This window comes from Athene noctua, chromosome 1 (genome assembly GCF_965140245.1).
Source record: "Athene noctua chromosome 1, bAthNoc1.hap1.1, whole genome shotgun sequence".
NCBI classification, from domain to species: domain Eukaryota; kingdom Metazoa; phylum Chordata; class Aves; order Strigiformes; family Strigidae; genus Athene; species Athene noctua.
In genome coordinates, this window is record NC_134037.1 from 143,985,343 (window position 1) to 144,000,619 (window position 15,277).

At 44.7% G+C, this 15,277-nt stretch overlaps 1 protein-coding gene across 1 annotated transcript in view; it reads left to right on the forward strand.

Moving 5' to 3' along the window:
• The window catches only part of CD96 (CD96 molecule), a 30,517-nt gene extending 21,857 nt beyond the window's left edge, over window positions 1–8,660 (forward strand). Inside the window, exons 11-15 of the mRNA XM_074900501.1 lie at window positions 2,473–2,550; window positions 4,412–4,492; window positions 5,130–5,219; window positions 7,362–7,485; window positions 8,552–8,660. Coding sequence (XP_074756602.1) covers window positions 2,473–2,550; window positions 4,412–4,492; window positions 5,130–5,219; window positions 7,362–7,485; window positions 8,552–8,660 — 482 coding nt within the window. The remainder of the gene's footprint in view (window positions 1–2,472; window positions 2,551–4,411; window positions 4,493–5,129; window positions 5,220–7,361; window positions 7,486–8,551) is intronic.
• Window positions 8,661–15,277: the final 6,617 nt, after the last annotated feature.

Below are 15,277 nucleotides of genomic sequence, written 5' to 3' on the forward strand. Positions count from 1 at the left end.
GAGTATATATTTTTACAATACTTATCCTTTTTATCTCTTTAATTAAATATCATACACAAATAGAATGACATTAGAACTAGAAAAATTGCAACCTAAACATTGGAGCACAGGACTACAAAGACAAAGCACCAATAAACAAAATGTTTACAGCAGATGACTCAACTCAGTGATTTCTTCTCCGGGCTTGTGACACCGAGGCCAGTGGAGGGCAGGGTAACTTGTTTGGAAGGGTTCAACCTCGCTTCCCCGGGGAGGGGTACGTGCACCAGCAGCTGGCACGCACTCAACAGCACGGCAGCAGCCTCAATAGAGAGCAGGTGGAGCTGTGCACCCCCTGCCTTCTGATCCCAAAATAAAGGGTTGATGCCTGCCAGTCCCGGCAGAGTGCATTTTCTTGCAGCACAGCGTGCGTGCAAACATTTTTTTCTCTAAAGTCTCTTCCCATTTTGAAGTCCAGCTCTCGATCCCTGTAGGACAAGCTGGTTTTAAGCAGCAGTTAGAAGGTGTTGGGGCTGCCCTCACCAGCAGCAAGGTGTGTGCTTGCTGCCACGCAGCCTGAATAAACACAGGCATGGCACATACTCCCATTTTGGAGGCAAAATAGCACATGTGAGACAGCAGCGCAGGCAGCAAGAGGAAGAGGCAAGTCGTTGTCAAACACCATTTTCCCCTCCATAGCAGCACTAAAGCTTTGGCTCAGAAATCGTCCTCTGCTGAGGCAGCAGCCAGCAAGAGTGGATTTGGCTCTTGGTATTTGTGGCAGCCTTGTTCTCTCAAACGAAAAAAAAAAGATTGATTGCAAGAGACTAACTTTCACAAGCCTGAACGTCCTCCTCAAGCTGTGTAATTCAATCCTGCAACCTTCAGTTAAAGTAACCTACATTAGGCTATAGCAGTATTTACCCAGAGATGTGAGTAATGCGACAGGCAGTGTGTGGGGTAATACGGGAAGAAGATGATGGACACAAGGCTTCTTCCTGCCCCAGCAGAGTGCTGTTTAGGAACTGGATCACTCAGTGGAAAGCCCCAGGGCATGAAGAGACTAGATGAAATTATGCCGGGGCAGGAACACAGTTTGCAGCCACACTGAAATTAAAGTTTGCTGCTTTTCATGCTGCCTTTCCCTTCCCCAAAGCACAGACACTTGCCCAGCCCGGCTGACAGCGGGGCAGCAAAGCGCTCATCCAAGTGGACTGAAAGCCCTTCTGTCTCAACAATTTCTAGACAGAGGCTATAAATAAACAATGTGAACAGAGAGGATTCTCCTTACCGGATTTTACATCTTCACTGGTTGAAGAGGTACGAGGTCAAAGTCATAGCATAAGCTGGAGCTGAGACATTTCTCTTCTGTAAATAGCCCAGGAAAGAACTTCCTTTTAACCAACACCCCTGGTGCGTGGCAGTCGTGGTGTGCAGACCTTGGGTTACTGCTTTTCCTCTCTGATCCACTGCTGGTTCTCACACTGGTGCCACCATCAGATTCTTGAGCAGACCCTTTGGGCTGTAGCCAAGTCAGGACACCAAGTCCAAGTCTGCCATTGTAAAAAGGGGTTTGGTTTAGTTCAGTTCCTGTTATTTTGCAAGTTTTTAACGAAAATCCAAGAGCCAGATGGATATTGATATGAGAGAAGAGTGCACAAATATAGGCAGGAGAAGGAGGAGGGGAGACAAAACCAAGGCTGTTAAAACTGCAGCCTTTGCTTAGCTTCCACAATAACTCCATCTCTGAGCCCAGAGATGCTCAGGTTTGAGTGCCGGGTTACAGCTGCATTTCACCTTCTCAGGTTTGTTCAGATGGCTTAACGATACTTTTTCAAAAAAAGGAGACAGGTGGTAGGAAAGATGGACTCTTTTTAGTAAATGTGAAATAGTCCTCTTGGGGAAAATAGAGGTCTACTTACTAACCACCATCTGTCTGTGTTTAAATATTAGATAAATAGCTAGTTGAGCTTTAGAATACTTAACACTTAAAAAAAAAGACTGAAGGAAAATGTTGAATAAGTTGGCATTTGGCACCAGGCATCGCAGTTGTGACTCCCATACACCAACTTCTTCAAAACTTCTTTTTGCTGGTTGGGAAAACAGTTTTGTCTCATTGGAGCTGGTGAAACTGTCTAAATTCTAATCTATGTACATTTGTTCATCACTCTACTGGCTTCAGGATGAAACAAGTCAGTGCACTTGGAACTGTTAAGTTTTAGCTGAAATTCAAGTGAAATCCAAAAATACGTGCTTAAATGCCCCATATGTTTTGTCAAAGTTTATTCATCCATCTCACCAAACTCCTCTTGAGTTTCTAGCTTGAAACAGACTTTCAAACCAGACACAGAGCTGTGAGGTGCTTGTCTGAGGGAAGCCAGCATCTCAAGTAGTAAATTACAACTGTTTGACCTCAGGGGAGGAAGAGGGGAAAAGTAAAAACAAATTATATGGTCCTCTACAGCAATTTTTACAAGCTTGTATGTTTTTCAGCAGGAGAGCTGATTTCTACTGCAGAGACAAAAAGCTATACCAGCGCCGCAGCATTCAGTGACAGTTTGACAACAGCACGTGAGTAGAAGTTGCATCTCTTTTGCTTTGTAGGACTGTAACAGGGGAGTTATGAAGCCAGTTACGGGCGGGTGCTGCAAAGTCCAAATGTAGCACCAATTTAGCAAATGTTGGGTTGCAAATCTACAGTGATCTGGAGTATCTTGCAAATGTACAGCAGCAGGTACTTGGCTCTGTGTGGTCCTCAGTTTGTGATGCCTTTGCCACAAACATTTGTCTGCAGTGCTTATTCTCAGCTGCTAGTTGATAGTCATCAAATCACCATGCAAAAATTGTTACTAAACATGGAAAAGTTGTGTCTGAGCAGAGACCAAAAGTTGGGTGATGTAATGTGTACCAGCTTTTCAGCACTTCAGGGAAGCAATTCCCCTGTTGAGTTGCACTTGAGTTAGAAGAAAAAGGCTTGAGTCTTCCAAGCCATCAAGGATTTGCAGTGGCAAAAGAGGAACGAAAAAATGTGTGAGTATCCTGGTTTTATTAGATGTATTTAATTTAATAATATTAAAACTGAGAGAGCTGCTAGGCAAATGTAGTGAGTACTGAGCCTAGTTTATAAATGAAACAAATTACTGGAGAAACGAAATAAAATCACAGAGCAGCAATGAAATAATGAGATAATGTGGGGCAATAGAGGTTGGCTAATAGAACATTGAAAGGCAGCCATATTAAAGATCAATAAATCAATAAAAAAAAATCCTGAAGCTGGACAATTTTTCATAGATATTTCCCTTTACAAAATCCCTGCTCAGCAGCAGAAAACCAGAAGTGACTTTCTTTTCTAATGTCTTGGTTTGTCTTTGTGCTTTCAGAAGAGGCAGGACCTGTCAACATACTTTCGCATTTGTATGGCCGTCATCTTTTGGATGAAGCATAAATGTAGCAGCCCCTTTCCATTTTCTGAATATATTTTTGGCAGCATTCCAGTGCTTGCTTACCTGCGTATAACCCACAACCACGCATTTAGACCAAACCCTTGTGACAACGTTTAATGCCCCACAATCCTGCTCTTGCACAGCTTGCTGGTTGCAATCTTTGCTAAAAGCGTGCTGAATTACACTGCTATTTGCAGGCTGTACCACACGCCACACGTCTGTCAGCTTCCCTACAGGAGTACCACCAGCTGAGGCATGGCCTTGAAGGGTCCTCAGTCTGGCAGCTGTAATTGAGGGCAATTTCAGAGCACATGGGCACCAGTACGCCCGCCGAGGCATACCAACGTGTGTTCCTGTGCCCTCCCAGGGCCACCCGGCTCAGACAACAGGGATTACAATTATCACTTCAATCCTTGGAGGATCTAACTCAAGTCGTTATGGAAATAATAATAAGTAATGTTCATCAGCGTGCTGTGTAGAGCACGGTGCTATGGGATCTCTAAGTGCATTTCCTATTTTATACATAACTTTAAAAACCACCATATCTACCATGCGTACCCCCATAAAATCAAACACCTAATAATAACAAGGAGAAAAGAAGAACTGAACTGAATGAATGTCCAAAACTCTCAGTAAATTTTTGAAGTGCCCTAAAATCAGACTGATTTTCATAGGGCTTTTTAATACATACACACATACACATACATACCTGAGTACTCAGTTTCAATCAGAACCAGCAGCTCACATGAAAGAGATATTCCTGGCTCTGTCTGGTTACTCATTTACATCATTTAAACAGTGGCGCTTTTTTTGTTGGATTTATAAATCAGCAATTATAATTGAGATTTTCAGGTATCTCTGTTATTTCATTTGTTGTTTGCATCAGAGAAAAGTGAAGGGTATAAAATAGCCACAGTTGAGCCTAATGAAGAAGTCATGTACAGGCTTGTAAAATAATTAATTGATGGATACTATTTCTCTTTGTACAGGTTTGAAGGATTCCATCACTGAATCCCCGCAAAGCTTCAGGAACGCCACACGCTCCTCTGAGAATACAACCCTGGCACATCGTAAGTGCTGTGGCAGTTCTGGAAACACTGTGCCATCGTCTAGTTGCGTATTTTAGCTGTTATTTTGGAAGACATGAACATGGAGATGGCTAGAAAAAACAGGAATGTATCCTTAGGCAGCACTGATCTTAAACACAGATAGCTTAGCTGTATTACAAAAGGTAAAATATCTGTCTACAAACAGATGAAAGATGATTTTTGTGGTTCAGACACAGTACTTGACAGAGGAGACTGAGGTTTCACTCAGTCACAGCAGAGTCAGATTCTTTGTGTTGCTGTTAAGCCACTTAATATCTTTAGCTTTTCCATTATCATCAAAGAGGTAAAAAGCTTATCATCCTCCCAGACTGCTGTGCAGCTCAATGCTGGCTTGCAGGAACATCTTAATAGGTGTTTTCTAATACTCTTTCTTTCTCCTAATATTCTTCAATTTGATAAAAGCACATTTTTTTGTTGTCTAACACTGGGTTGTAGGTCAAAAATGTAGGCATCTGGCCAAGTGAATTTTGACACCCTAATTCTGGAATTTTATTTCCAGTCTTCAGCAGGGTGAATAGCAGTGGATTTGAAACAAAATCTTCATTTTAAAACAAAAAAAAAAAGTTACAAAATATGTTCTGTGCCCATATCTTTTTAGGTAACCTGTCCTTCAGCATCGCAGACCAGCCAATTTCAGTTACCAGAGGAAAAGATTTATTTACTACCAACAGTTTGTTCAATAGTACTGGTGAGACATTATCCTACAAATCCTTTTCTTTCAGCGTGCCCTTGCAGTAAGTATAGTGGTTTGAGCCCAGAAAGCAGCTGAGCACCATGCAGCCATTCACTCACCCCTCCTCCCCCAGTGCTGGGAAGGAGAAAAAATGAATCAAAATGCTCAGGAATGGAGTTGAGGATAGGGAGGAGTGTCTCACCCATTATGGTCACAGGCAAAAGACAGGCTTGTTAGGGGAAGAAAAAGATCACTGTAATTCAAAATGCTAATGACAACAACACTTAACAGACAGAATGGGACAGTGGGAAGTGTTACTATATCTTAAAAACACCTGTCCCCTCCCTTCTTTCTGGGCTCAGTTTTGTTCCCACATCTCTACCTTCTCCCCCCCAGCAGCACAGGGGCAGGGGATGGGGGGGTGCAGTCATTCCCACCATTTCTTTCTCCAAGGTCGGGGGGAAGCACTCTTCTGCATTCCTCCCTCTGCTCCATGCGGCGTCCCTCTCACAGAAGGCAGTCCTCCACAAACTTTCTCTGTCGTGGGTCCTCCCCACAGGATGCATTCTTCTCAAGATGCTCTGGCGTGGGTCACTCCCATGTGTTGCAATCCTCCCAGCGCTGAACTGCAACAGCAAGAGCTTCTTCTTCCCATAGAGTCTTGGGGGTCCTCCACAGGCCACAGGTGAACTTCTGTTCCTCCAGTGACCCCCATGGGTGGCAGGAGGGTGGCCCTGATGTCTCACCATGGGATACAGGGTGGGGTCTCTGCTCCAGCATACCTCCCCCCCCTTCCTTGTCCTTTCTTCCACTGACCTCAGTGTTCTCACAGATGTCCTTCTTGTAATGCCTCCTCTCAAGTCCCAGCCCCCTCTCAGGTTTCCCTTCTTAAATATGTTATCACAGAGGCACAGTCACCACCACTAACTGGCTCAGCCTTGGCCAGATGTTGCTCCACCTTGGAGCTGGGGGAGCTTCAGGGAGTTTCTCACAGGAAGCCACGTCTGTAGCTCCCTCCCTGCTACAAAAAACCCCGCCACACAAACCCAGCACATCAAGAAATGCAGAGAAGCACAAAACTTGGAGCATTGTGTACATCTGACCAGGGGATTTCAAAAAAGGAAAGTGATGAAAAGAGGAGTCACGGCTGCTGTGTCCCCACACTGTGGGTTGTCACGTGCTTGTGGCATTCCTACCTTCTCCTTGCATGGGCAAGCAATGCCCCAGTGCATGTTTTCTTCCGGCAGCAAAATTTGACTGGTCACACGCTCCTGTGCCCCAGGGGCCACTCAAGTCTCACACAGAGTGGTGGACTTGGTGCCTGGCCACAGCACCACCTGCCACTGTGGCTCAGACCCCAGCTGGGTGACATACCAGTATGACCAGCCTGGCAAATGGTCATGACCCAGCACAATGGGAGGTGACACTGAGGTGGTATCGCCCAGTGACTGTTGTGCTCCAGCTCTCTCTGGCACCCAGCCCACTTCTGCACCTTCCGTGGCGGCTGGAGGAGCACCGTGCACCTCCTCTCCTTCTCCCCCATAGCCAGGACCCTGAGGGCACCTCTTTCAGCTGTCAGCACCCCCAAAGATGGCTGTGCAGAAGGGAGCAGCGGGGGAATCCCAGCACCATGGTGAGAAGAGGCAGCCAGGGCAAGGCAGGGATGCTGCACTGCCAATGAGAACCCACCCCAAAAGGCATCTGGTCCCCTGGCCAAATGTTTCAGCAGGGTTTGTGTCAGCAGCATGAAAAACAAGGTGGTGGGAAGGAGGGCTGGGGTGGGCAGATGTGCCCAGCTGCACTGTGACATGCTTCCTCTTCTTGTAGAAGCTCACAGAGGAACAAAGAAAACCAATGGTTTTTGCATGAAACGCTTGCCAGGCTGTGTGTGAATAATCTTGTCATGTGAACTGATGGGTGGATGAAATCAGCCCACAAACCCTGTCAGAACAAAAGGGGGTTACGTCCGTAAATCAGAGCTGCAGTGCTCAGAGTTTGGGATCCTCAGCCTGGGAACCTGGCAGTGTGGTGTTGGTCCGGGGCCACGCTGTCACCAGTACTGTGCCTGGGGCAAGCAGCCAGCCACAGGCAGCAAGCCCAAATTTCCCTTCTCTCTGAGGACGTTGGGCTGAGCTCTGCGTCGTGTGTCCTTTCCAGGTGTCACGAGGAACACAAAAGCCAGTCGCTTCCCCTGGCCAACAGTGGTAGCCGTCCTGCTCCTCTTCTGCAGCTTTCTAATAGCTTTAGGCATCAGGAAATGGTGTCAGTACCAGAAAGAGATGTAAGTATTAGGGACGGGAACCACAGGGGTGGGAGGGGTGGCACAGAGGACAGCATAAACTCTAACCCGGCTGTTTGGGTTTACACGTTTTCATTTGACACTACACATGGGGCATGAGGCCTTTAAGTACACGTATCACTAATGCTACTTTTTTCATACAGCAGTATGAAATGTGCAGTGTTCTCCATCCTTTCATATGTTCCATGGGTTATCTATAAAATAAACTTTAAAAAAAGAGCTCTGGTGCAGCTTCAGGGTGTGAGGGAAGAATACAAGTCAATTTTTTTCCCCAGAGCCCGCCACTTCTATTAGCCTCCCTGACAGCTGCTTTTGCTCTCTCATTTTGCATGGTTACTTGAGGACATGTTTTAATGAAATTGTACTTTTAGGGCAACTCTATTTGAGTTGTGAATAATGTATGTGAAAATAGACTACCTGAAACTTAATCCCAGTCAAAGAAGCACTGAATTTGTAATTATTACCAAAGTTTAATTCCCTAATAAAGCACTTGGAGATCTATTGATGAAAGCAGTATCTAAGAGCCTATTATTTTTAATCTTACTAACATAACTAAAATGTTTGAAAAATTATGGTGATAATGAATCATTTGTGGTTATAAAAAAACCTTTTGAAACATGACTGCAAATCCTATATATCGAAGGTAAAAATGGGATTGATTTTTTTCACAGATTTGGGACAGGACCTTTCTTTATCTTGGCCTATAAATTGACCAAAAAAAAAAAAAAAAGTTATTGGACTTTAAATATACCTTCAGAGAGCAGTGTGAGCAAAAGAACTCTGCAAGGGTTTTGAATGGTTCACCAGGACCATGATCTGTTCTTTTAAAGCATGAATAAAACTGTGAGGTGGGAGCTGAGAACGCCAAATGAATACCAGGAGGTGTGCTGAGGCTATAGAACAGAAACAGGGAAGTCACAGTATGTAAGAGCAAATGTCAGGTGCTCTTATAATGACTTAGAGTCCATCTACCTCCTCCTGTGAATGTTTTACAACAGTCTTTTATTCGGCTTTTGTGTGATAGCGTGTTTTTTCTCTTCTGTTTCAGTATGAACAGACCTCCATCTTTCAAGCCACCACCACCTCCGATAAAGTACACCTCCATGGTGGAGTCTGATGGCACTCCCCCATCCTGCCACGAACTGGAAAACCTGTGACATGGCCTACACGCCTTGTGCAGCTGGCAGAAGACTGACACGATTAAAAGGCTCTGTCTTTAAAACAGTGATTACAGGAGTTTGGTGCTAATGACCCATATTAAAATTCAGAGAGCCTTAAATGGCATTAATGTTGGAAGCTGAGCACTCCTGAGGACAGTTACTTCATCGTCTATCTCTATGTATGCATTACGTTAGTACCGTTGTGAGTGTCACTGTGAGATTACATGTGCTTAATTTGAATTGGGTGACCAACTGGGAATTTGCTGTCTTGTTAACGGGAGCAGATTAACACATCACTCCGCCAGGCTGCCTGAAGAGCAGTTGAAGCCTTTTGTTTTACTAACTGTACAGAGACAGCTCTGCCATATGTACACCATGATTACAAGGGAAACGTTGGCTTAACACAAGCTTTTTGATACCTACATGAGCTGTTCTTACAATTATTATTTTTACTATGCAAAGATTGACAAATATGACCCGATATATAATGTTCTATCAACAGCGAAACCAAACAAAAAATAATCAGCACCTTACACGGAAAGAAAATAGTCTGCATCTCTCGTCACAGGGTTGCAGCACAGGATCACGGAGTTGGTGAAATGAGAGGGCACAGTGCGGGCCTGGTGGAAGTGTTCGCAAAGAAGACCCAGCTGCTGTTGGTGAAATCACAAGAAAGAGTCAATTTTGGGCCCATGTACAAGTCACCTGTGGACCAGAATCTTAAGGACTGAAATGAAAAAGGACCCTAAAGACAATGGACAATGCCAGTCCTTTTGGAAGTGCTGTGCCTTTGAAATAAATGACCGAGCCCAGGGTGGGTTCACCTCAGCCGGCTGCACAGTTCACAGCCAGGTCAGCACTGCACTATCACTAACGCAGGGCACGAGCGCTACAGCAGGAGCACTGCTTTTGGCAGTAGTGTGGTCTTCCATTACCTTCAGCCAGCCAAGAAACTGTCCCTCCAAGCTTGTTTGAAAACGTATTGTTACCACAATGGTATTCCTGTAATTAATGCAAATCAACTAAAACTCAATCACGTCAGGCTTAAAATTGGTATTCTGATTTAGGAATGGGATTTGCTTTATTTACTGCTAAACACTGGTCAATGAGTGTCAGGGTTCAGACCACTGTATTTACCGGGACTTTAGATGAATGAATGACTTGCTGGAAAGAATCATCTGACTGACCTTTTTAAAATACTTTGTTGCATTATTTACCTTAGAGTACAAGCAGTTCTAAATCCATCACTAAGAGGTGATCACTAAGATCCATCTGTGCTGAAAAGAAAACACTTTCCTTCCTCCAAAACTATACACTTTGCATGCATGGAAGGTTCAATATTAATCTGAGTGTTTCTTGTCTGTATGGGTTTGTAGAAGCAAAGTAGTTTAACTTTTGTCATACTATCAGTCACTGAAAAAGAAGGCAGCTCTTTGTTATTAAAAAACAATCAGAAAAAAAGAAAAAAAGCTGGATAGAGATATTCTGAGGGATGTAGAGAGCCAGGACTTCTTCCTTGTCGTTAGATGAGGATGACTGTCTGTAGAATAGCTGTAGAAGAGGGGTTATTTTATCGTCTCGGGTCTTTTAGTCCCCAGGGGTACTTCAGCTCAGGGGTCTGACACTGCGGTTTTGCAGAGTGCCTTGAGCAGTGCTCAGGCGTGGCATGATCTCCACCGCTACCTGCTAACAGAGACAGACTGCAGGGAGAGCTACAGGGAGTTTTGTCCCGATCCCTGACCCTAACTCACCCATCCCTCCCTCCCTCCATCTCTCCATCCATCCATCCATCCATCCATCCATCCATCCATCTACACCGCACCCCTACCCCCCCCCCCCCCCCCCCGGAGGACGCTGGCTGCTTCCACAAATCTCGACCAGCAACGTAATGACCTCCAGGCGCCTCCTGCCAGGCTGAGGGCACGTCCAAGCCTCCCCACGGGGGTCTTCACCCCCCCCGAGGAAATCCCGACGGGCACGGCCGCCGCGCTCCCGCCGCCGCGCAGCAGGTGGCGCCGCAGCACCGCGGCCAGACGCGAGCGGCCCCCCCCCCCCCCCCCCCCCCCGCCATCTCCAGAGGGGGCGGAGGAAGGGTCACCCGTCACTGCAGGTCGGGGTGGAGAAGGAAGGAGAGAAAATCCCCCCCTGCACCTGCCCGCCACCATTTTTTACACTTTCCCGCAGCTAAATTTAGCGTAGGGGAGCTTACGTTTCTGTTTGACTTCCTCTGCTCCTCACCAGGGTAAGCACGTAACATACAGTTACTTCAGGAATTGTGATTACGTTCAAAATTGACGCCTTTAATTTAAAGGGAAAACAAACCAAACAAACACACACACCACCACCCCCACCACCCCCCCCCCCCCAAACCTCTCCAGCATTTATTTTTGGCATCAGCTGCCCCAGGATGTAGGGTCAAATCACTCAGCTTGGACTTGGGTTCTGTCAAGCCTGGAATAATTCAGCCCACATCAAGTTACCAGATGCTTGACAATGGCTTCCAGGAGTGTCAGATAAAAGCTCTTCTATAAGAGTAAAGTGTTCAAAGCTTGTTGTATGGGTATAGAAAGATTTTTTTTATATGAGTCTTGAATGTTATGTGGCTAAATGCAAATCCGTGACACAATGAAACCTGTAAAGCAGACCCAAGTCAGAATCTGAGGTCGTGTATAACACAAATGTAATACTGTGAAATTAGCTGGGTGTGCTGTATGTGGTCTTTAATATGTGCATTACGTAGCTGTAAAAGGAACACACTGGAAAGCTAAGCAGTGAGGTGGTTTTATGTACAAGTGGTTTTCATCTGCTGCTGGGGAGACAGCAAATGTTGCAGGAGCAGGTGGGGAAAGGATAAAAGCAAGAAATTTGTTTTCAGTTACTAACGTGCCTTGTGAAGTCCGTGGCAGGGCCCGGGGACTCGAGGGGAGTGAGTGACTTTTCCCAGCGCTCCACAGTTCATCTTCCTACCGCCAGCACCCAGGTGGTGCTGGGCCCTGCTAACCAGGGCGGGGGGAAAAGCTGCCAGCTGCCAGCCCCCAGCCCGTGGGGTCCGTAGGGCAGGCGGGCATCCTCCACCTGCTTTCCACCTCTCTGACAGCAGAGGGGACAGCTGCAAGCTTAGAGGATGCCCTGGTCCTGGCACGCCTGACAGCCGTCCCACCAAGTCTGTATCACCCTGAATTACCTTCTGCCTCGCTCTGAATCACATGGCTTTTTTAAACAGCACTGCAGTGACTTTTCTTACAAGGTGCCTTTTGGTCCTGTAAATTAATTAAGCTTGGCTTGTTTATTTAAGAAGCATCCCTATAGTTTGCACAGTGTGCTCCAGCCATTGTAATGCAGGTGGTAGTGTGGCAGTGGGAGAGCCAGGCTGCCTGGTGACCTCAGGGCCCGACTAAATAGTTGCTGGTAATAGGCTTTGCTGTCTGGGATTTCCTGAGGAAACAGCCCATCTTAATATGGACCCACAGAGTTTTCTCTTTTAGGGAGATGTTTTCCTCCTTGCAGAGGCATTGAAAGTCTTGTGAAGTGCTCTGGCTTCACTTTAATGTATGTGTTGTTTTAAAAAGCTGTGTACAGAAATTATACCTGCTAACCAGAGCAGGGTATTTGTTACCTCACATAGTCTTTGCTGGATTTAAAGCCATCACTTTTCAGAGCTGGCAAACATTAAAGATCTGCACACACTTAAACTCCAGAAGAAGCAGTATATGAAGGAGAAATTTCATCTTATTTACCATTTATGTTAGTAGGTAATGCTTCCTGACTCTGCAATTAACTTTGAGCAATAAGCCAATGGAAAGCTTCTAAAAACCTCTGCAGGGGGATAATGATTACTTAATCCTGTCTAAGGAGATTTTAATGGAAATAATATGAAATCATATTATATTTAAAATGATTCCTTAAAGACAAGACAAAGCTCAGGGAAGTCCCCACAAAAGATTATTTGTTTTCAGAGAACATCAGATTATGTCCTTAAGACTCTTCTTCCATCTGTTTCTAGCATATGATGTTTCACTTCTGTCCTTTCAAAGTCTCCTGTACCAGGTTGCCCCGGTAAGATTTTTAACCAGTGGGGAAAAAAAATGTATCTGTTTGCCCCTTGGTTCATTTCCAAACAGGAGGACTTCCAAATTAACTCTGGCATCCTACACAGTTTGAAACACCCTCATGTGGTGTAAATGAAGTATTGAATAGCTCGCTATTGTCAAACAGATGACTCTCAGATGCTAGGGCTGGGCTTAAAGAAATGAGCAAACAAAGGCGAGAGAGAGAAGCAGTTAATATATTGATATGAACTGACACCCAGGCTGTGAGTGGTGGACAGAAAAGAGGGGGGAAGTCAGTATTACAAAGGGTATATTACGTATGATAGACAGCTAAGTATTTGCAGTGGTCTTAGGAAATGCAAAGTGCTGTGATAGTCATGGTGTTTTTCTGACTTGGTATAAAATGGGAAATGAACACTGCTATTTGGTCTACTGCACTTGAAGAAGCAGTGTTTTAAATGCAGTGATGTCTGCAGAGCTTTGTGATTGAGGGTGTCTGATGGTTTTAAATGTTAAATAATTCCATTACAGTGAGGGTAAAAATGGTAATGAACAGCTTGGAAGAGTCTGAGTATACTTACATGAAATGTTGAGCAATTAGCTTCTCTCTGTGAGAGTGAATCCTGCAGTTTTCTTCTCATCAGTAGCAAAGTGACCTTTAAAATATATGGATGGCACAGAAACCGTTTCAATAACTTATTTGATCTATTGTCTGCTGATAAATTGCGTGTAAGGATTTGGAATTTACATGGCACAGTAGATTTTGGGCTGAAATGGAAGATTTTGAAAACATTAACTGAAAGCTTTTTAACAGTAGCAATGTGCCCTGTTGAATAATGGGATGTGTGTTATCAGAGTATTCAAGTGGTAAGGAGAAGGAGGCTAAGCTCCCTGCAGCACTTGATGTTATCAACTTGTTTTCAGTTGCTTTAAAGCACTTAAAAAAGTTCATTGTTCTGGCTTTATATTCTGTACATGGCAGCCCAAGAGGCACGTATTAAAATTAAAATAAAACACATTTTTGTGTTTGAAGTGTCTAACAGCGTAAACCATGTGCCTCTTGCTCCTTAAATATCATCAGCCCGATCTGCACAGCTAATCTTTTCACTATGTATTTGAAAATAGGAAGGTTAGGGGTCTGGGAATGGCATTTGAACTGCTAGATTGACTGGGCTGCCCATGACATTGGCTTGTACTCTGCACCAAGGCACAAGGGAATAGCTGAGCTCTTTCAGTAAATCCACATAAGGCATAAACACGGCTATATAATCCATTGGGAAAGATGGATAGTAAAGTTTCAGGCAGGCCATGCTCACTGCTGAATGTGATTCATGTGTGAATGCTCCAGCAACGTAGAAAAACACAACAACCAACTGAACCTGATATAGAATTTTTTAAAATGTCGATAGTACGATGTTTTTCCTGCCTGCTTAGGCTGCATTTTTGCAGCCACTTAAACACATGCTTGCAGTGGAGCAGTTGAACGGTCTCAAGTGACAAGACCCTAGATAATTTGTGGGTTTAATCTGCGGAAAATAAAATTCTGTTATTAATGCATATTTGTTCCCTCTGGCCATTGCAATTAATGTTCGTTGTTGCAGGGCTTGGTACTGATTACAGATCAAAATTACAGAGTTCTGTGGAGATGGAAAGATGTTGAGGTTTTGGGGAAGGAAACTGGCAATTTGTGTTCTTCTCTTCTAGAAAGCACAGGAAGGATTTTTGGACCATAAGAAAGTTCTGCCAGTGGTTACTGCCAGCAAGTATCTGAGCATCGCATCTGATGCTCACAGCTGAAGTCTCACCCTGCAGTGCTGAATGGATGCACCTCCTCCTATCACCCTGGTTTTGAGCTGTTGGCGTCCTGCACAGTCTGAATGTCCTTTGCAGCTCGGAGGTCTAGAAACAATCTTAATCACAAGAGCCAGGCTGTACTCATGCTGCACATCGTAGCGTGGGATGCTGAAAATGGCTGCGAAAAGTCGCTGTGCTGTGGGAGCGCTACCATATTCTGATGCTGTCACGTGCTCTGGTACTAATAAAAAGTGATGGCAAAGGGTCAGAGACTTTTGAGAGGCTGTGAAGGGAGCAGGTTTGAGGCTGTCCCCACTCCAGCTTTAGCTCCCTTCTTTTCTAGCTGATCTGATGGCAGAGGACTGCTAAGACCTACTCTCCTGGTAGAGGCTACTGCCTGAGGTGGTGGCAGTTAGACTGCTTTTCCCACACCAGAGCACACCCTACCCACTCCCCTTCAGACTCTGCTGTCTGTCGTACACACTCCATCTTCTTTATGTCATTTGAAAGATGGGAAACGCAGGATAGGGCCTGGCAAGGTGTTCTGCTGATTGAGGATGCCAATTAAACTCAGACACTGAAGTGAAAAGAGTAGGCTTATTTTACTGTTAATAATTAAAGGATATAACCGTAATACAGAAAATAAGCAATAAGAAGAATACAGAATAGTACACTTAATTATTACTATATACAGTTAATTAAAGAAAATAAGAATAAGCAAGGTAATGCACCTAATCATTGCTACACGATGGGGAGAATAGTAATTAAGAA